Raw genomic sequence first — 22,006 nt, forward strand, 5'->3', positions numbered from 1 at the left:
CTTCCTCCTATTTCCTTCTGGAGGGTCCACAGGCACCACGAGCATCATACTCCTGAGCCTGAAGCTCACCATTCCCCCACCGCTTCTGAAACTTGCTCTGGTTCCTTCAGAAGTTCTGGGCATCACCCTTGGCAACTCCCTGTCTGACCAGCCACTCCCTGCTGGTCACTGCGTCCAGAAGCCGCGTCCTGTCCTCTCCATCCCCTGACCAGGGCTCAGATGCACAGCCGCGGCCCTGTGCTGCTGCAGCGCTGGGTGTGGGGCTGCTGTATGGCCCCCGCAACCCCCCAGTAGTCCCCTTTCTCCAGCCCTTGCCCTCCCCACTCATTCCCCACCCTGGGACCAGAAGTGTTTTCTCAAATGCAGATCTGCCCACCTGACTGCCCCGCTTTAGGCTCTCCAAGAAGGCGTCCTGCTGTTTAGTAAGTTCAACCCCATTCCTTGCATTCCAATAGGTGATTCCCTGGCTGTTCATTAACATGAATGGTGCCTATGCTCGCCAAACTTTGTGCCAGAAGGTTCTGAGGACACCCAGCTGGGGGTTATAGAGGGAGAACAGGACATACGTATATGTGTCATTCAAGTCCAAGCCAAGTTCCCCTAGATCACCCAAGGCACCCCGTCTTCAGATGATAGTGGGTGCTCTGCCCTTGAAAGTGCGAACTGTCCTCGAACCTGCGTACATAAGGAGCAGGGGTGAGGCATGACATCCGATGGCTGCCACTGGCAGAGCCATCCTGCAATGGAAAGGGTGGCCCACAGGGTTTTGTGAACAGCAGTTCGGTGGCTTCCGTGCAGGAAGGCTGTGGAGGGACTTCCAGCCCTGACTTCTGGGGACCCTCCATTTCTGAGACTTTGCCTCAGGATGCCGGGTCCTTCTTTCCCGGTGTCTGTGGAGTCAGCCTCTCAGCCTCTTTGGCTTTCTGGGGAGGGGTGAGGCAGGGAGACCCAGCGTGACCCTCAGGCCCAGGCCTCAACAGGTCCTTGGGTCATTCTTAGTGCCTGAGCTGGAGGGCCAGGTGGATCCATGCGATCCCGGTGTTTGAGGGCCCAGGGGTTCAGGGCCCCACGTTGGACCCTTCCATGCGGGGATGTCTTTCCTTCGCCTCCACAGCAGGGCTGTGCTCACCCCCTTGTCTCCCTGTGATGTTGGAGGTAGATCGGGAGGTGTGTATAATGGTCTCTGACCGAGCCTTGACCTTGTCCCAGGGAGCTTCCACCCACCTTCCAGAAGCCACATCTGGGGCTGAGAGGACAGCTGAACAGGACCAGGGCAGCTGGGCGGGTAGGGAAGGCTGGGGACAGGGGCCCTCTGGCACGATCCCTACGGGACAGGGTAGATTATAGAGCTATGAGGCTAGGCCAGGGATGGAAGGACAGAAACCCCAAGGTCTGGCCTGGCTAAGGAGGGACAGGTGAGCCGAAGAACAGGAAATGGGCTGGGCTGTGGCGGGGAAGGTCAGTTTTGACCTTTCCCTAGCCTCTAGGGTTTTCCCCAAGCTATTGCTTCTCGCCAGACAGCAGATTTCTTAATCCCACTGTCAGCCTTCCAAGGCACCCTGCCCACAGGAACCATAATGTGTCACTCCTCTCCTCAAAGCCCAGGCCCCCTGCCAGGAAAGGGGAACTGACAAAAAACTGGGGAGGCCTAGGGCTTGGAGGTGAGATACCAACTCCCCTCACTGTCTCCCAGGTCCTCAGACCTGCTTTCTTATTCAACCTTTGAAAGATGGCCTCGAATGCCAGCTCGAGTGGGCAGGGCACCGACCTGGGAGGCCAGGCCTGGAAGCTCATTACCATGGGAGGGAGGGCAGTTTCTCTCCACCTCCCTTCCTTCCTCCCTCGCCTTTTTCCTTACTAGCTCCTCTCCTCCAGGGCCAGAGCCAGCCGTTCCCAGGCAGACGCTGACAGGCCTCACAGCTGCTCCAGAAGCCCAGGAACCAGCAGCCCGAGAGAAGGCCCAGAAGCTTCCTGCAGCCATGTCAGTACTCATCCTGCTCCTCGCTGTCCTGTTCACGGCAGTGCCGCCAGCCAGCTGTCAGCAAGGTAGCCCAGGACTGGTGGCTATGGCAAGGGGGGCTGGGCTGGGTGCTGCTAACCCAGGGGTGGATGGGGTGCTTGTCTGGCTTCCCTCACCACTCTGGAAACTTACAACTGGGAAGGGGAAGCAGGAACTCGGCTTGCTGGAGGAACCTCCAAAGGCAGAGACCCCTGAGCAAGGCTTCTGTCTGGGACTTGTTTTCCATGAGTGAGGAATGTGGGCAGCAGGGGAAATGTGTGGGCTTGGACTGGAGCCCTAGAGGAGTTGACACCCAAGCTCTAGGAGCAGGAATTGCCTGAGAGATGGTGGGATCCCAAGGACGGGGGATCAGGGAGTGGGCCCGAGGGGCCCCTCATATGGCAGGCTTGTCCCAGGGGAGGGAGCATGCTGTCAAGGCCGGACCCATGTCTCTGGCTGCAGTCCTCATTGTTTCAACTTCCTAGGCTAGGGTAGGGTAGGGGAGAGTGCCCCAGGGTGGCCCCCTCCAGAAATCTGAGCTCTGCCTCTGTCTTGCTGTGTGGCTGGGAGAAAAATCACTGCCCCTTTGTGAGACTCAGTTTTCTCCTCCATAAAATGAGGACAATAGAGCCACCCTGCCTACCCAGGTGAGGGTGTGGGAAGCCTGCACAGCACGGAGGCACCACACCCCGAGATCTGCTGTCCGCCCTGAGCTGCAGGGCCCTGTCTGCCTCCCAAGTCTGGGGGCTCTGCAGGTGGGATTTGGGTGCAGAGGGGACGGGCAAAGATGCTCCCTGAGTAGCTTCGCAGGGACCTTGAGCTGACATGCAGGTCCACTTCCCCTCTGCCTCCCAGTCTCGGAAGCCCTCTTGGAAACTGAAGATCAGAGGGGTTGAGTGACTTGTGTGGATCACACAGCAGAGTGAGAAGAGATGTAGCCCAGTGCACGAGCCCTGGCTCCGGGGGCCCCACACAGACCATGTTCGGTTCCTGGACCCTGACAAAATCCAAAGGCAGGGAAACAGGGGCGGTGAAACAAAAAAGGGTTTATTTCAGTGAGGTCAACCCCGGGAAGACAGCGGACTAGCATCTCCAGGACTGTCTGCAAAGTGCCGAAAATACTTCCAGGTTTCTCTAAGAAAACTGTGGGGCAGAAGTAGGTGGGTCCATGCAGATGGGCAGGGAAGGACAAGTCTGTCTTTGTCTTGGGGGTCTTGCTGGCTCGGGGCCATCCTTACTGCTTGAAGGCAGAGTTCGGATTCCCAGAACTGTCCTCGGGGTCTTTGCCTGAGGGAAGAGATAAGCCAGAAAGAACTTCTTCAATGGGAAAGTTTGAGATCACCCTGGAGGGACTTGCAGTCTTTCAGGGACAGGGCTCAGGTCACCTCTCTCCTGCTGCAGGCTCTGCCCCTTGTGCTCTCTGCTCACTTCAGAGCCACGTGGATGGAGGAGCAGGATCCGGGGGTTCCCTGGGTGTCTGGAGGGAGTTGGCTGCAGGGTCTGGAGGAGGCAGGGAGGAGCCTCCCAGGGCTGGAGCCCTAACTCCCCATCCTTGAGTAACCAAGGACAGACAGACGGAGGAAACAATGGGTCTGATCCATTGTTTCTTGGGGAAACAGTGAGTTCAAAGTACTTTGTTTCGGCAAGTCTGTAACCACGCTGATCCGGCCCCAGGCCCCTCCCCTCTTCCCTGTACCTGGCAGGCTCAGAGAGATCTCAGAGAAGGGGTGGGGCCTTCACAGCAGCAGGAGAGCTTTGGGGTAGACTGAAGGAAGGACTTTGAGTGAGAGTGAGGCAGAGGTTTCCGATGGTTCCGAGATTTCCGATGCCCAGCCCAGGCCCCTCTAAATACAGGGTGGCACCAGGTCCGCATGTGTCTTGGCCTGGACCGAAGACCTCTGGGAGCCTCCTGTTGGCCTCTGTCTCCTCCTGACACCCACCTGCTCCCGCGTTTCTGTTCTCTGCGGGGTTAAGCGCTCACAGGCTCACAGAGCACAGTGATGCCTGGGGGAGGGGAGAGCCCTTTGGGGCTGCCAGTGGCTGAGGGCAGAGATTTTGGGAAACCTTGAGGGTTGAAGGTGGTGTCAAAGGTCAAGAAGGAAAGAAGGTGATGAATGGGGGGGGGGGGTCTCAGCCTGGTCTCTGGCCTAGTCCTGTAGGCATCCAGCCAGAGGAGATAAAAGGGGATCAGGTTTTGAGGCTGTTTTCCTGGCCCCTCGACCTGGAGGAGAACCTGTCCTTCCGTCTTGCTTTTCTAAAGGTGTTCAGTCCCACCCCTCTCTCTGGGTGCCCCTAGCTAAGCTGCCGTGCTTGTTCTCCACTCCTGCGCCCTAACCAGTGCCAGAGAAATCTCATTACAGAACAGGATCTTCCAGATGCCAGCCCAGTCCTATCAGCTCTGGCCGCGCCAGTCTTCTGGAAGTTAGGGAGAAGGGGAGAGATACACGGCTGGCAGGGCCCGGGCCAGTTGTCCAGAGGGCTGCCCTTTGGTCCCTGGGGTCCCGACACTCCCTAGGGGGCCCTGCATGGGACCCACGTGGAGGGGTGGGTGGGGGCTTAGGGCTGTCTCTCCTAGGCATCTCATTCCTTTTTTGAATTCCTGTCTTCCCACTGTCATCCCTTTCTGAGCTCAGTGGGGGATCAGGTGGGTCCTCCTGACCACCCCGGCTGCCCCAGAATGTCTCGTCTGGTCCTGGCCACTGGCAAGCCGATGGCCTCTGACACAGGCTCTAGCCTTTGGGGCATGAGGTCCTTCCCTCCCCTGTTTTGTACTTGGAGCCCCTAGCCTGCTGCAGCAACGCATGCCCCTCTTTCCAGGCCTGGGGAGCCTGCAGCCCTGGATGCAGGGCCTAATCGCCGTGGCTGTGTTCCTGGTGCTGGTCGCAATTGCCTTTGCTGTCAACCACTTCTGGTGTCAGGAAGAGCCGTGAGTACCGCCCCTGGGGGCCCCGGGGGCCCCGGTGTCTGGGCTGGTGCAGGCAGGGCGGGCCCCGGGGCCGTGCCACTGCTCTAGTCCTGCTGAGAAGGGCCTTGGAAGCCCAGCGGCCAGTCTGTCACTGTGTGGAAATGACACTGAGGCCAAAGGTGTCTGGGACCAGGACTGAGGCTCAGTGACTGCCAGACTGGGCTCTGTCGGCCCCCACGGCTCGGTGCTCATTCATGGTGAGCTTCCCCCAGATCTCAATGTCTCTCTCTGTAGAGTCAGAACACTGGCCCCACTTGTGATGGGGGGGTATGAAAACCTCTGGGAAGGAAGGTTCCATCATTCTTCAGGGTCAGGTGCTGTGCCACATGCTGGAGTCCAGGGGGTCAGCAGGACAGACACCGCGGTGCCCCCAGGCTCCCAGACCAGAAGGCAAGAAGCAGTCACCGTGCGGGGCTGGGCTGAAATGCAGCCCACTCTGTGCTCCCCCAACCCAGCCTGCCCCTGCCACTGTCTCTCATGAGGGGGGCCCTGTGTCCTGGGAGCCAGCTGAGGCCCCACGTGGCCCTGTGAGGAACCATGAGCCGTCATGGGTGGAGAGAGGCATAGGGAGGACCAGAGAGAGGCCGGCGAGGTAGGCAGGACCTGGGTCTAGCAGCAACCGATGCCCCGAACTTTGGGCTTTTTCCTTCGTGCAAGAAGAATCCAGTGAAAGCTTGCATGCTGGTCTTGAGATGAGGAGTGGCCTGAGCAGAACCACGCTGGCGGCCCTGGGTGCATGCGAGGGGAAGGGGCAGGCGAGAAGGGCAATGGCCTCCCCCCAACAAGCTTGAGGTTGGGAGAGAGTATGGCCTCTGGAGGCAGCAGAGGGCATAGAGAGGGGACCTATCTGAGAGCTGTCCAGGGGGCCAGTCCCCAGGACTTGCTGGAGGGGGACCTCTGCCCGCAGGAGGAAGGAAGGACAGGGATGGGTCCAGGCTTCTGGTGGTACCACTCACAGAGACACGGAGCCCCTGAGGCAGATCTGGAAGCAGCTGCGGAGTTAGCTTGGGACATACTGAGTCTGAGGTGCCCGTGTGGTGACCCAGGAAGGGCAAAAGCAGTGGTCAGAGTGCCGAGCTTTTGGTCAGAAAGAAGCCTCATTTTTTCGCCTGAGCTAAGCTCTGCCTTGAGTGGAGGTGGACTGCGTCCACACCCGGTGCAGGGAGAGCCACGTGGACGGTGGGGGGGCAGACACCAAAGCCTGTTGGGTCTTGAGCTGAAGCCAGAAGGAGAATCACAGAGGGAGGCTGAGTGGTGGTGGGGGAGAGGGCTTGGATAATTCTTCTGCAAATCTCAGCCTGGGACCTGAGGCCCCCACCTTAGCAGCAAGAGTGTGCAGGCCCGTGGAGCAGGGCCAGAATCAGACCACTGACAGGCGCCTGACTGGAGAGAGGGGCTTCTGCCAGGGCCCAGCCGCTGCCCTTGGACTTGTGAGAAACAGTGCCTAGAAGAGCGCCTGCTTGGACAGGGGGAAGGAGGGAGAACAAAGAGGGTAGGGACCCAGGGGGCCCTACTGAAGAGCCTCATCCACAGGGAGCCCGTGAACACGGTCATGACCGTTGGAAACAAGGCAGATGGAATCCTGGTAGGAACAGACGGAAGGTACTCCTCGATGGCGGCCAGCTTCAGGTGAGGGCCTGGTACGGGGCTGACCGACCACCCTGTGCTCCAGAAGGACCAGGTGCTTCTGAGAAGTGGGGTGGGAGGGGGAGGAGGACTCATGTGGGGAAGGGCTCTGTGAAGGGAGGAGGGAGGGGTGCAGTGGGGGCTTTGTGAGGATGCAGGGCTCCTGGGGGACCACCGGCTGAGCTGGGGAGAAGGCCCAGTAAGAGGATGGGATTGGCAGGGGAAGGGGCTCAGCCAGGGGCCTGGGACTCATACGGAGGGGTGGAGGGGTGCAGTGGGGCAGAGGGACTCCAGGAGGGAAGGGGACTCTGAAGGGATGAGTTGGGGAGGCAGCTCTGTGGGGAGATGGGTTCCGTGAGGGGGTTGTTCAGTGGGGGTCCAGTGGGGGAGGGGCTTAGCCTAGGAGAGAGATGGGGGCCCAGGGAGGGGTGCCGAGAGGCCTCTCGTCATGGGTGCACCTGGGACCAGATGTGAGCAGGGGAACTCCCTTCTGGCACTCAAGGACCTCTATTCGGGAAGATACTGCCGTCACAGGCGCAGGATAGAGCACGGAGTGGGTGATGACCCCTGTCATCCTCTTTCAGCTCGAGTGAGCATGAGAATGCCTATGAGAATGTCCCCGAGGAGGAGGAGGGCAAGGTCCAGAGCACCCCCATGTGACCGCCGCTTGCCTGTGGCCCCCAGCCCTGACCCCAGGTGCCTGTGATGGATGCCCAGCTCACCACCCAAGCCAATCCTTCCCTACAGGAAGGGGCCGACTCTCCAGCTCCACACTGCCCACCTTCCCTCGAACTGTCACCAGCCGAAGTCAGAACTGTGTCCGGGTTGGGACTCAGCAGTGGCCCTAGGGGTTCCTGCCAGGTCTCCCACCCAATTTAATTCAGAAGACCCTTCTGAAGAGGACAGTCAGCTCATCACCTCCAACCTCGCCTCCCATCCTCTCCCTCTGGAAATGGCTCTCATTCTGTGAAATAAAGATGTTTTGTATTTCCAAGCCTGATGTTCCCAGGGTTCAGAAACAGCCCCTCAGGCTTATAGCCGGGCCCAGTCTTGCTTTCTGAGTCATGATAGTCACCTTCCCAAGCCACCCTCCTGGTGGCTTTGGAGGATTACCCAGGAAACCCTCTCTGGGAGCCCCCTTGGGGTAGGGAGCTCACCCACTCCAGCCCTTGTTCCAGGCAGAGACCCTCCTGCCAGTGCCCCTCCCTGACTACCCCTCATAGCTGTGATTCTGGGCCCTTCTTTGTTCAATACCGATACCCGTCCCTATCCTCTGTGCCGCCTGGCTTTGTAGGTGGCTCACTTGTCCCTCATCCAGACAGCTCTAGCTGTACTTGGCCTGTACTGGGAGCGTAAGAGTTTCCCAGACAGAGCTTGGGCTAGGACGCAGGAGCCCAGCTTTGAGTCCCTGTCCCCTGCAGCCTTACTAGGTAACTTTGGGAGTCACAGCCCTCTCTGAGCTCAGCTTCCCCTCTGGGGGTGGGGGGCGGGGGGGGTTGGTCAGTGTCATCACAAAACCGGAGTAGAATCATTCTCAGCAGTGCCCCTGACTCCCTGTCCTGAGGGGTGGGTGGAGTCAGGGAACTGGGTCCCAGGGGGAATGAAGCAGGAGGGAGGGGGTGGGAGGAGGCCGCCCAGTCACCGGGCTGGCTGACCCTGGAGGCCCTTTGTCCCTGTGACTGTCATTCTTCTGGGAACAGACAAAATATGGGGTGACACCCTGAGACAGACCTAGCCAGGAGCAATCCCAGATCCAGATGAGTGTGGCTAGAGGGTAGAAGGCAGTCCACCTTGTCCTAAAGATCTCCCTCTGCTGGCTGTCCCAACCAGTCATGGCCCCCTCACTTCCCCACTGTAACCTTTGCCCTGCTGTTCGGGGGTTTCTGCCAAATGCTCCAGGGAAGACCCATCTAAGATCTGATTTATCCTTTCTTACCACTGAGGTCTAATTTGTAGCCTGTGGCAGAGGGAAGAGCCCTGTGCAGAGTGAAGGCAGGGTCTTTGCCCCAAGCCTTCCCTTGCCTACTGTGTGACTCAGGACAAGTTGCTTCCCCTCTCTGAGCCTCAGCTCAGTGAATTGTGGCCGTGCTCTTGTGGGCAGATGCCTTCTCACTCACTGCTGCCAGTTCCAACTCTGCATATTCCTTTTTCTTGGCTCTGCTAAGGTTCCTCTTCCTCTAGGAAGTCCTCCTTGACTAGACCAGAGAGCAGAGCCAGGAGGCCAGCCTGCACAGCCTCTAACTTACTGGAGGAGGGACAGAGGTTACTAGAGGGCCTCTGCTAAGGCACAAACACTCTCTTCCTTTCTAGCCTCCTTGTCTGAACCTTTTCACTGCTTGGATTGATTCTCCTTGCACAAATCTCCATTCCCTCCCTCCCACTGCTGCCCTGAGTTGTCCCTGAGGGCCTGGCGTGGGTTCATGTCTGGACCAACACACCCTCCCATGTAGAAGGCAGAGCCACCATCCCTTGGCCTCCTTGCAGCAAGTGAAGCCTGGCCTCTCTCACCTGTGAGGCTGCCTAACAAGGGCCGGTGGCAGTCGCTGTCCTGCCTGGTTCCTGGGGCAGGCCACCTTCTTCCTTGCCTCTGCCTCCCTGGGAGCCGCCTTAGCCCCCTCTCTAAGGTGGAGGAGGCAGGGTGGTGGGAACTCGGGGATCCTTGCAGGTGCTGGGCTGGTATTGACCTTCCCCCCACCCCATGTTCCTGCCCTGGCAGGGGGCAGGGGGCATGGACCTGCCGGCCCCAGAGCCCCCAGCCCTTATCGCCTGTTCCCACCTGCCAGTCTGGCCAGAGGGAGGGAGGGAAAAGAGGCTGGGCCCGGGCCAGGGCGGTGCTTAATGACCCTCCGGGGCCTAATCTCAGGCTGGCAGCCGCCGAGTGGCTCAGGCTCGCTCCTGGAGGAGGCTGATAACACACCAGCTGGGCCCCCCACCATCTATCGGGGCTGCACAGCCAGTCCCAAGGGGGCGGCGATCAGGGGGCCTGGGGAACGGAGCCTCTGAGCTGGGGCGGGGAGGGAGTTGAGCCCCTCCCCTGCCAGCCCTGGGGGAGGGGATTCTCATCTCCTTGAGTGACAGGAGGAGGGACCGCGCCGTTGGAGCGGTGGGCTGGCCTGAAAGAAGCCCCCGACATGGTCGGTGGGTGGGCCTTCACGACTTCCTGCTCCCTCGCCGCCCTTTTCTCCCACTCGTCCCGGTCTCCTCCTTTGCTCTCCCATCCTTTATGGATCTCTGCCTCCCTGAGTGCACCTCTTGGCCTGTTTTTATCTCCGTCTTCTAGTCTCCTCCTCCTCTTTCCTCCACCCCGAGCTAGTACTCACCACCTCCTCTTTCCCCTTGTTTCCTTTCTCTGTATCCGATGGGTTCCCCTGCGCGCCCCACCTGCCCAAGTGGCACCGTGCTGGTCCCTTGGCCCGGGACGTCCCTCGGCCTCCCTCACTGGCGTCTCACTTCTTCGGGTGGCATCATCTCCCGCTGATCCCTTCAGCCGTTCTCCGGCCGGAATGCTCAGGCCGCCCAGACCCTGGCTGAAGGGCCGGGAGATTCTCTTACTGTTGGGGAGAGTCTTGCTTTTCCTAGAACAGGGCTCGCACCTTTTTCCTTCTCTACCTAAAACTTGTGAATTTCACAGGGTTACCTATAGATTACATCCAGACTCAGGCACGAAAGGCTCCGACGGGCAACTGCTGAATTGGAGATAGATTTCGCGGTGGCTTACTTCAGCTAGACTCCAAGAGGAACTAACAATCTGGAGTTGGTTTCAAAAACAGGGCCGTGTCTCTTTTGCTCAGCTTCTTTATTCTCTGTCATTTGGTCTTCTATGTCACTAATTCTTTCTTCTGCCTCATTTATCCTAGCAGTGAGAGCTTCCATTTTTGATTGCACCTCATAAATAGCTTTTTTGATTTCAGCTTGGTTAGATTTTAGTTCTTTTATTTCTCCAGAAAGGGCTTTTATCTCTCCGGAGAGGGTTTCTCTAATATCTTCTATGCCTTTTTCGAGCCCGGCTAGAACCTTCAGAATTGTCATTCTGAACTCTAGATCTGTCATGTTACCAATGTCCGTATTGATTAGGTCTCCAGCCTTCGGTACGGCCTCTTGTTCTTTTTTTTGAGGTGAGTTTTTCTGCCTTGTCATTTTGTCCAGATAAGATTTGCTTTCTCCTGCTGTGGAATTCTGCTGTTCTTGGTGAGTGAAGTTGGTCTTGGATGGGTTTCTTGTTGATCTTCTGGGGGAGGGGCCTGTTGTAGTGATTCTCAAGTGTCTTTGCTGCAGGTGGAATTGCTGAAAATAGAGCTACCCTATGACCCAGCAATTGCACTACTGGGTATATATCCTAAAGATACAAACGTGGTGCTCCGAAGGGGCATGTACACCCGAATGTTTATAGTAGCAATGTCCACAATAGCCAAACTGTGGAAAGAGCCTAGATGTCCAGCAACAGATGAATGGATAAAGAAGATGTAGTATATATACACAATGGAATACTATGCAGCCATCAAAAGACATGAAATCTTGCCATTTGCGACGACGTGGATGAAACTAGAGGGTATCATGCTTAGCGAAATAAGTCAATCGGAGAAAGACAACTATCATATGATCTCTTTGATATGAGGAAGTGGAGATGCAATGCGGGGGGTTGGGGGGAGGTAGGAAAAGAAAAAATGAAAAGATGGGATTGGGAGGGAGACAAACCATAAAAGATTCAATCTCAAAAAACAGACTGAGGGTTGCTGGGGGAAGGGGGGACGGGAGAGGGTGGTGGGGAAATGGACATTGGGGAGGGTATGTGCTATGATGAGTGCTGTGAAATGTGTAAACCTGGCGATTCACAGACCTGTACCCCTGGGGATAAAAATACATTATATGTTTATTAAAATAAAATAAAAATATATTAAAAAAAAAGAAAAAAAACAGGGCCGTGGAATTCTATCTCGAGTGTCACCTGTTATAGGACAGAGTGTCAGGTGGTTGGAATATTTTTCAAGATGATTTCCCTTAGGCTCAGAGTAACCTGAGCAGAAAGACCGCTTCAAGGAGCCATCAGATCAAGACTACTGCTCTGCAGAGGTGGTATCCCCCCAGCTTAGGGTACAAGTGGAGGCAGGAATGCAGAGTGGCACTCCAGTGGTGATCCCAGTCACACGCCCTCTGCCTTGTCCCCTTGGACCAAGTTCACCTGCGAGTCAGATAGTTGGAGCTGTCAGAACTTGCTCTGGGACCAGGATGGGAAATATCTGCCTATTCTTCAGGTCTGGCCTGGGGCCTGGATACCCCCAGCTTGGCTCTCCTCCCCCATTTCCAGTCCCCATAAGTGCACGCATTGGCCAAGATCATGAACTTGAGAATCCTGCAGATTCTGGCTCATATTCCAGCTCTGTGCCTCACCGTGTGGACCGCCTAGCCTATCAGTTGTGCCACTGGCTTGCCAGTAGGATTGATTCTGCTGGGTTTTCCCTGAAAGGCTGCTGGGAGGAAATGGAGATCATGTATGCCCTTATTGCCTCTGCCACTGCCGGGCCTTCCTCTGGGCTATTCCAGCCATCTCTGTACACACCACCCTGTGGTCTGTTTGCTTGCCAGGTCTGGGAGCTCCCGGAGGGCAGGAATGGGGTCACTTCCCTCTGCATCACCAGCACCCAGGACAGGGCTGGTCTCAGGGGAAGGGAAGTTACAGGTGTGGTGAGGAAACCCAAAGGAAGGAAGAAGTTAAACCCAGTTGTTTGTCCAGGTGTGTGCCTGTCCATACCCTTAGCACACACAGGTGCAGAAAAACACATGGGCACATGAAACACGCAAGTACTCGTTCTTTCCTGCTCTCTGAAGGTGATGGGGTCAGTGATGAGCCCCTTGAACATCCATGCTGCCCCGCCCGCCGTCCCCCCTCCCTCCCTCCGCCCCCCCCCCACCGCGCGTGCGCGCTCGCTGGCACCTTCTCTGTCTGCCTATGGCCTTGGCTGCCATCTGGTGGCTCCATGCTCAAGAGGAAGAGCAGATCAGCAGAGCGCTTTTGAACTTGAGCTTCAGGCTGCGCCCTTCCCCCTTAAGTGGTGTACCAGAGGCTTTCCCACGGCATGGCTCCAGAACCCTACCCACGCCCCCCCCACCGCCGCTGTTCCCCAGTTGTGCCAGCACCTTGCTCATCTTTCCCAGGAGACCCCCTGGAAAAGCAAAATAGAAAGAGCTTGATATGAGAGAGAGGGGAGGAAAGAGAAACAGAAGTCAAGGACGAGTTCTGGTATTGTTCTGAGCAAGTTGGAAGGTGGTGGAGCCTGGGATATTGAGCTGGGCTGTGCAGGCCACATCTCCACTAACCAGGCCTTGCAAGCTAGTTTGGGCCTGTGTCTGCGTGAAGGGCAGGGGAGCCTTTTTCCAATCTCACCAAGGCCCCATACAGCCTAGTGAGTGGCACTGAGAATGACAGGTTTGAGGGGACAAGCAGCAGTGTGTGTGTGGGGGTGGCGAGGACACATTTATGGGCATGTGGAATTGAGGAGACCCTGGGCATGTGCAGGGATAGGCTGGAGGGCAAAGTGAGTGCACGGTTGGGTTAGTAGTTGTACCAGAGTTGGACACCCACTGGGAGGTTAAGAGCCAGGGTCAGGCAGCCTGCATACAGCAGTGCTCAGACACGTTGTATCAAGTGACCTTGGATAAGTGAACTCAACTCATCAGGCTACAGTTCGTTCTCCTGTAAACTGGGCCAGTAAATGGTATCTGTCTGGTAAGGGATGGTGTCAAGATGAAAAGAAACAATGCACAGAAACATGTTGAACATTGCCTAGCACACAGTTCATGCACAATGAATGTTAGCTGCTGTTTTTTTATTTCTACTAGTATTCCAGGATGGGCTGAATTGTGTGCAAGACCACGGTGTGCCAGAGCTAGCAAAACCCGTAGAATCATTTAGGCCAGGTTACTAGTGCTGTACTATGGAATCTGAAGCCTGAGGTCATGTACCAAGTTGGGGTGAGAGGCCGCTAGAGGCTCTGCTTGGCTGGTGAGGACAGAACATGCTGGACACAGCTGCTCTTCTGGACCTCTGGAGGCCCCAGCATAAAGGAGCTGGCTACATGGGTTCGTTCTGCATCACTGAGGCTGGTACAGTTCTGCATGCGGACTTTGCAAATGAATAACCAGGCTCTTGACCAGTTCTAGCTGTGAGCCCACGTGTGGGACGGAGGTGGTGAGGACAGGTGCTGTTAAGGTGGGGAAAGGGTCGGGGAGGAGAGGGAGCTCCAGCAAGCAGAAGGAAGAGGGACAGAGAGGGAGGGGGAGAAACTGATGGAAGCATCTTCCAGGCCCCAAGACCTAACAAGCTGGAACAAGAGACTGGGAAGGGCCTTCCCTCAAGCCCATATGCAGCGTTAGTGCGGGCGGTGGTGCTGGTGTTTACACAGAAGCTGAGGTTTCTATGTGGCGGGGAGAATGCTTGGTGACTCAAGCCCCATTCTGACCCTACCAGGTGGACATAACCAGACTCATTTTCCTGGGGAGGAAATGCAGACTCAGAAAAGGAGGAGACTAGGCACAGGCCTAGTTAGGGGCATTGGGCTAGCTAAAGGCATTGGGCTCTAGGCTTTTGACTTTAAATCCATTGCTAATTCTACCCCAGCATACACCCTCTGCGTGTGTGAGTGTGTGTGTGTGTGTGTGTGTGTGTGTGTGTGTGAAATGGGGAGCTGAAGAAAATAGGGTGTTTGCCATTACAAAGCTTACAGCACATTTGGAAAGATGCATCTGGGAAAGGGGAGAGGGATTGCTTTGAGTATCTAAAAGGACTAGTCCGTATTTGCCGTTTCTGCCTCTATCCTTCGCACTTGCTCCTCAGCCTCCCAGCCTCGATTCCACCCCTAACACTGCCGAGACGGCTCTCGCCAAGGGTGCTAGAGTCCCATCTTCTTGTCGCAAGTTGTGTTGGTTTGTCTGACGCTTCCACTCTCAACTCAATAGGATCATGGCCATTTTCTCTGGGGCACTGCTCCTGACCCTTTGCCCTCACCTTGCTGGGTTCCCACAGGATGGTGGGCTCACTTTGGTCATGGGATTGTGCTCTGGACAAGACAGTGAACTTGGCATTCCATGAGGCAGAGATGCATCTGTCTTGTGTATTGTAGTGTTTGGGTGCCCAGCACAGGCTCAGAATACTGGGGGTCCCCAGGACATCTTTGTTGAAGGAACATGTTTGTTACTGCCACGAAGTACCAACTTCCAAATCAGTCCCAGTCCAGTTGCCTCCTGCACCACTCCTCGGGCACCTTAGGTCCAAATGGAATCCCAATATTTTGCCAACCTGGGTCCCCTGTCCTTGTTGGCGGTACCACCACTCCTCTGGCCAGAACAGAGACCCATCCCTTCAAGTTAAATTCCCCTCTCTCAGTCCCACTCCTGCTCCCCTGCTTCTGGCCTCCAGCTCGCCTGGATGTTTGCAGCCAGTTTTCCTGTCTCCTGTTTTCACTCACACTGCATGCTCTCACCAGCCTCCACGCTGCCACAAGAGAGACTTTTCCCAAACACAGCCAGGTGGGACCCAGTCCTTTACACCTGCAAGGCAATCCCCACTGCTCTGGTCAGGTGCAGCTTCGTGTCTGTGGGCATGGGCTTGAAGCCACACTTCCTTGGGCAAATCCCTCCCTGCCAACTTTATATTGGTGTGATGGTGGGGAAATTCGTAACAAAGGTACCTCAGTGCCTGGATCTGAAAATCAGGGGTAGAATGATGCCCATCTTATTGGGTTGCGGTGAAGAGTAAATGAGCTCATGCATGCACAGAAAGCACATAGTAAATAGTGGGTGAGTGTCCGCAACAGCCAGCATAATTTTCCTTTTCTTTGCCTGCAGCATCCTGAGCAGCCAGTAGATGGCCACACTGAGGCCCCTCTGTGACTTGCCATCCTACTTCTCCAGCTTCTGTGCTCTTGCTCTTGAGGGCACACTTTACACTGCATGAGGTTCTCCAGCCTCCCGTTCCCTTTCCTCCCACACGGCTTCACATCTTCGTGCCTGTTGTTCATGTTGATGGCTCGTGTTCCTTCTGCCAGCCTCACGTCCTTCAGGTTGGCTCTCTGACACTGCCTTCCCTTTTCATGGTCCATGTCTGTGAGTTCCTGGAGAGCAGGACATCCCCAGGACATCTGGCATAATCCCTGCATAGAGCAAGGGCTTGTTGTTTGTTGTGTGACTGAATATGTCAATGAGTCCCAGCTCTGCCAATTAAATCCGTTGCATGACCTTAAGCAAATCACTTCACGCCACTAGGACTTAGTTTTCCTTTCCTTAAATGGACATTAAAAAGAGGATCTGCTTCATATTTGTAGTGAGAGTCCAGCATAAGGCCCTAGCCAAAGATCTGGCATGCGGTAGCCCCACACTTGCCATGCCCAGCACCTGCCAGTCACTTTGCGTGTAGTCCCATTGCCCACCAGCTAGTGCCCACCTGTGCTCACTCTTTCCACCTGGCCCAGTTGAAGTTATTAAAAATAGTTTTACTTTGGGGTGCCTGGGTGGCTCAGTCAGTTAGTGTCTGCTTTTGGCTCAGGTCGTGATCCCAGGGTCCAGGGATCAAGTCCTGCGTCGGGCTCCTTGCTCAGTGGAGAACCTACTTCTCCCTCTTTCTCTGCAGCTCCCCCAGCTTGTGCTCTCTTGCTTTCTCTCTCTCTCTGTCAAATAAATAAATGAAAATCTTTAAAAAAATGGTTTTACCTCTTTGTGAAGGTCCTTCTTTAACAAGTAGGGTCTAGGATTAGTCTGCAAGCCAGCTGGGTTGGGTGGACCTAGGTTTGTTTGACAGATAGCAGAGTCCAGTGAGCTCTCATTTGCCTGGAAAGAACAACCTAGTCTCTCCATCCCTGAAGCCCCATTGTGCCTCCCAGATGACTGGATTCCCAGGTCTCTTTTTCTCCATCTATCCTTTGCTGATGTCCCAGCTCAGTCTGGGGTGGGGCTGGAGGTTTGGTTCCTGACCACTCCCCGTGGATCTCTGCAGTCTGACAGTGCCTCTGTCTGGATGACCTTCATCCTTGCACCTCTTCCTTCAAAGCCCTGAAGCAATAAACCCTTCCTCAGGAGAAACATCCAGGAGTTAAAAACACCCAGGAGTGGGATGACTCCATCAAAGAATATGAGATTTTTTTTCAAGATTTTTTTAAAGTAATCTCTACACCCAACATGGGGCTGGAACTCACAACCCCAAGATCAAGAGTTGCCCATTCCACTGACAGAACCAGGCAGGTGCTCCAAGAATATGAGCATTTCTAAGGCTCTTGTAAGTTACGTGCTCTCTATTGGTTTCTGTGAGGATTGAGTCCATTTATACTTAATTAGTTCTACCACAGTATAAACAGTAAGGGGAAGGAGAAGATTCCAGTTTGCTTTGAGCCTGAACACTTTCTAAAAGCTCATTCACAAAACACAGTGCTTTCTTTTTGCAAATTTCTGTTCTTGTTATCCTTTCTCCCCATTGCTTGTAACATCTTGATTAGCCACCAGATGGCAGAGCTTACACAGTGCCTGGGAAGATGGATGCTGTACCAGCAACCCGCCTTTTCCAGAGCAGAGGGAGGAATCTACCCAGGCTGGGCGTCTGGGTGGAGTGACCATTGATGGGATCCCTGGCGAGTTTTTGGGGGTGGGCCTAATAGATAGAACCCTGTCTGGAGTACAGGACTTTGGGATTCTAGAACTGGCCCTGTCCTGCCTCAACTTTAGCTGCCATTTCTTTCTTGAGAACTACCCATACGCTCCATGTTGTCCAAGCGCCACAGCAGAAGCATCCATCATTGGCATTTGTGTCTCAGGCAACTGGTTGTTTTATGTAGGTCTCAGGCAATGCAAAGCCCAACACGAAACTGCATGCTCATTGGCCACTTGACAATATGTATTAAAGTGGAGGTTTTGAGGCTGAATTTGTAAACCAGGTATGGTGAGGCAGAAAAGCATGCTGGCCAAGGTGATGAGTTTACTTTTGTTAAGCTTCCAGGCAGAATTTGGAGATACTGGAAGAGAGGAGGTGGGGCAGCATGCTAATGGATAGAATAGCTGGTGGTGAATGAGTTTACTTCCTGTCCTTTAGTCACTGACCTGTTCACCGAGGCACTGCCCTGGTGCCTGAAAGCACACTTCATAATGGTGTTCAGGGTCATTAGGAAATGTGTTCAAAGAAGTTCAGGTAATGGGCCTGTCTCACATGTTCTGGAAAGAGAGATGAAGATCACGTCACACAAAAAGCCCATCAGTGTCTACTGGCCCCTTTTTCTACATCTCCCTGATGCTCAAATTTTATGGTGCCTTTTAGAGCTTCTTTGGGCTCTGAAGTAGAGATATATGGTACAAAATAAATGTACAGTATAATTATAAGTACTACAAAGTGAAGCCACCTGAAAGCACCGAAAGGAAATGGTGTGTCCAAATTGCCCACTTCCCATCAGTTGTATCATGAGACTCTACCAAAATGCTATTTGGCTTCCAGAAGATAATTCTCTCTTCAGTGAACTGACCAGAGCTCCTACAATTCTTTACACACAATGTTCAGCATTTAATAAAAACTCAGCTGAAATGCCAAGAAATAGTCCAAATGATCAAAAGAGCAAAAGAAAAAACCTCAGACAATAGAAATAGTCCCCTGGGCGACTCAGATATTGAGTAGCCAGAGACATTGAAATGACTATGACTGATGTATTCAGAATATAGAGGGAAAAATGAAGAATTTCATCAAATAATTTAATCTATAGAAAGAGTGAAATGGAAAGAAAAGAGTGAAATGGGAATTCTAGAATTATTTAGCAAAGTTTTGTAGTTTGCATCTATAGGCTTGAACATATTTTTGTAAAATTCATTCCTACATGTTTTATACTTGGGGCTGCTACTGTAAATGGACTTGTGTTTCTAGTTTCATTTTACAGCTGTTCATTGCTAGTATCTACAAATACAACTGATCTTTGTATGCTGACCTATTGACCTTTGTGTTGGGGGTTCCCAAAACCACTATCAGATTTGATGATTCACTGGAAGAACTCAGAGAATTCAGAAACACAGTTCTACTCACAATTATAGTTTATTACAGTGAAAGGATATACATTAAAATCAGCAATGGAAACAGACTCATAGAGACCAGAAGTGAGATTCATGCTCTCTTCTACCAGTGGAGTCAATGAACAGCACTTGATTCTCCCAGCAATGACGTATGACAACACATACAAAGAATGGCAGACCAGGGGAGTCCTCCTTAGTCTTGGTGTCCAGGATTTATTTTTATTGGGACTCAGGAATTTAAGAATGGAGAATGTGACTGACCTTAGTTACTCAATCTCTCTAGCCTCTTAGGAGGTGGAAATGATACAACATGACCCAAGGTCTCCACCATAAATCACATTGTTAGCATAAACTCCCTGGTGAGGTCCAAGGCTCCAGGTGTACCAGGACACTCATCAGGCAAGATATTTGAAGAGCTTAGAGCTTATCTCCCCAGACTCAGTCAAAAGCCAGTCTATTTTCCGGCTTGTGTAGGGTTTGAACATCTCAAGTCTGATGAAATAATTCTTTGGTGCACAACCTTCCATCTTGTAACCTTCCCAACTTAGTTACTAGTTTTGGTAGTTTTTATCTTTCTAAGATTGTATTTGTTTATTTATTTGAAAGATAGAACATGAGTGGGGTGGGGATGGACAGAGGCAGAGGAAAAAGCATATTCCCTGCTAATTAGGGAGACTAATGTGGGGCTTGATACCAGGACTCTGGGATCATGGCCTGAGCCAAAGGCAGACGTTTAATCAGGTGAGCCATCCAGGTGCCTCTTGGTAGCTTTTTTGTAGATTACCTAGGATTATTTTAATTAACTTTATTTTTAGGATGATTTTATATTTATAGAGAAATTGACAAGATAATATAGAGCTCCCATACCCTGCACCTAGTTTCTCCTATTATTGACATTTTACAAAAATGTGATACATTTTTTACAATTAATGAATTAATTATTAAATAGTGTCAATAGTTTTATTCAGATTTCCTTAGGTTTTCCCTAATGTCCCTTTTCTGTTCCAAGATTCCCTCTAAGGATACCACATTGTATTTAGTTGTCAAGTCTCCTCTGGCTCCTCTTGGCTGCACTACAGGAGTTTCACAGACTCTACTTGTTTTTGATGACCTTGATAGTTTGAGGAGTTCTGGTCAGGTATTTTTTAAGATGTCCCATTAATGGAATTTGATATTTTTCTCATGATAAGTCTGGATTATGAGTTACTTGGAAGAAGGTTACAGACATTTTCACCACATTAGAGGGGCTATTCAGCGACTCCAACTTACAAAGTACTATTCTAGAATGAATTTCAAAATACTCACAAGGTAAGATGATGATCAAGGATGTCCTAAGAGCACCTCTTAGCTTAGCCAGAACATAGGGGATCCAGGAAGTTCTGGCCATGGTGTCATGCCCAGCAAACCACCTGGCCCAAAGGTGGACAAGTTTTTCCTCTGTAGATTGGAACAATAGCACCACTTAAAAAGTGAAACATGGGGAGCCTGGGTGGCTCAGTTGTTAAGCATCCACCTTTGGCTCAGGTCATGATCCCAGGGTCTTGGGATTGAGGCCCACATTGGGCTCCCTGCTTGGAGGGAAGCCTGCTTCTCCCTCTCCCACTCTCCCCACCTGTGTTTCCCCCTCTCTGTGTCTATCTCTGTCAAATAAATAAATGAAATATTTTAAAAAAGTGAAACATGATACTTTGAGTCAAAAAGATTCAAGACCAATAATAAATCCCTATAAATTCAAATAATATTGTTCAACTGTGAACACAATTTTGAAGCCCAAGTCAAAATACTTAAAGGAAATGAAGTGCTTTGAGCCAGTTTATGTCATAGAGAAAAAATTGCAATACCCTGATTCAGGAGATGGAAAGCTTCTGAACAGCACAAGTGTGTGGTCTCACTCAGTAAATTCATTAGCTTCAGAACCAAGGAAGGTTTTGGCTCTGTCACTAGCTCTTGTTGAAATAGTTAAGAACAGGCAAGATGAGACAAGAAGAAAGCATTTTATTGTTTCAAAGGAAGCTTACTCAGCATGTACCTGAGGAAGTTACCCAAGACTGGGAAAGCACACCTCAGTGTCTTAGCAGGAGCAAAGTCAAAGGCTCACGGTCTGGGAATATTTATGTTCCCCCCAGTGAGAGCAAAAAACCTCAGAATTCATAAGCCATCAGGTAAAGTACTCAGAGGGAGTTTGTCATAGTAGTGGGACAGAATGGGACCTAGATTTAATGCTGCGCTGGTCCCACAAAGCATGGAAGCAAGACTTGAAAGGATCACACTGTCTCAGAGTCACTTAACTGCCCTCTTAGAATAAAGCCCCCAAATACTTATAGCTATTCACCTAGTGGCCAACAGTGGAATGAGATTATGGACCTAGAAATAGATCAAATTAGGCATAAACCAACATTTACAGAAGATAGGCAGAGTCATGCTATGAATTCCAAAAGGTACCTCCTCAAAACCAATCAGGTCAACAGACAATCTTTATCACTGCTTGTGTCAGGACTTCATGACCACGAAGAAGAAATGGTCTTCCTCATGCTGAAAAAGCCCTACTTAAATGTTAAGAAACCATTCTTCCTACAAAGCACTGACAGGAAACTGGGCTGTGGGAGAAAAGGTGTGTGTAGGAATGGAAAAGGCCAGCACCAGTAGGTGACAGTATGACCCTGGGATGGGGAGACCTGAGGGGCTTTTGGCTTCAGAGGCATTTCCAGAGGAAGATGTTAGGGCGAGCAAGGGAGATGGTGGCCAGCTATCCCTGATTTGGAATCTTTTGTTTGACTGTTTATTGAGACTTCTCTTGAAAGGTAGGAAGAGTTATGTAAGTATGCTCAGAATTTCCTGATTATTATTGCAGAGGTGAAGTAGGAGTCATAGCAGAGAGACTTCCTGTTAACAGGAAGGTTAACTTTGGCTTTCCAAGAACTCCAGACCCTAGCTACAGCTTTAGTCTGACCCCGTAGGGTCTTGGTGACCTTAGCTGTTAAAACTGAGTGAAAATGGTAGACAATCTGGTCAGCCTGTGGTTGAACTGAGCAATTATAAAACCAATGAAAACCCAGATTTGAGGGTTTAATCCAGGGTTTATTTTAGTTTCCCCAGAGAAACAGAATATATATATATATATATATTTATTTATTTATTTATTTATTTATATAAAATATACTATATATCATAGTATATATTATGTATCACTATATATTATATATAATATATAGTTATATATGAAATATATATGTATATATATTTATTTTCATATGTTTATACATATATAAAATACATATAAAATAAGGAATTAGCTCATGCAGTTATGGAGGCTGAGATGTCTCAAGATACACAGTCAGCACTTTGGAGACCCAGGAAAGCCAATGTGCAGTATTTCATCTTGAATC

The 22,006-nt window shown here is 52.2% G+C and overlaps 1 protein-coding gene across 2 annotated transcripts; it reads left to right on the plus strand.

The window, feature by feature from the left end:
- The first annotated feature begins 340 nt into the window (after positions 1 to 340).
- PDZK1IP1 (PDZK1 interacting protein 1) lies at positions 341 to 7,582 on the plus strand. 2 transcript variants are annotated; one of them, XM_080800202.1, is made up of 5 exons: positions 341 to 422; positions 1,876 to 2,046; positions 4,817 to 4,925; positions 6,498 to 6,593; positions 7,175 to 7,582. In XM_080800202.1, the coding sequence occupies exons 2-5, from the start codon at positions 1,980 to 1,982 to the stop codon at positions 7,248 to 7,250; spliced, it is 348 nt and encodes a 115-aa protein (XP_080656328.1). In that variant the 5' UTR covers positions 341 to 422; positions 1,876 to 1,979; the 3' UTR covers positions 7,251 to 7,582. The 2 variants fall into 2 exon arrangements, with proteins under 2 accessions (XP_080656328.1, XP_080656327.1); XM_080800201.1 differs by lacking the exon at positions 341 to 422 and adding an exon at positions 1,500 to 1,661.
- The last annotated feature ends 14,424 nt before the right edge of the window (positions 7,583 to 22,006 follow it).

Source organism: Martes martes, assembly GCF_963455335.1.
Source record: "Martes martes genome assembly, chromosome: 4".
In the NCBI taxonomy this organism is placed as follows: Eukaryota; Metazoa; Chordata; class Mammalia; order Carnivora; family Mustelidae; genus Martes; species Martes martes.

Bases quoted from the DNA above. Each gene is read 5' to 3' on its own strand.
- PDZK1IP1 (XM_080800202.1), top strand. From the start codon at position 1,980: ATGTCAGTACTCATCCTGCTCCTCGCTGTCCTGTTCACGGCAGTGCCG. The intron at 2,047-4,816 runs GTAGCCCAGGAC...CCCTCTTTCCAG, and splicing joins GCCAGCCAGCTGTCAGCAAG to GCCTGGGGAGCCTGCAGCCC. The intron at 6,594-7,174 runs GTGAGGGCCTGG...ATCCTCTTTCAG, and splicing joins TCGATGGCGGCCAGCTTCAG to CTCGAGTGAGCATGAGAATG.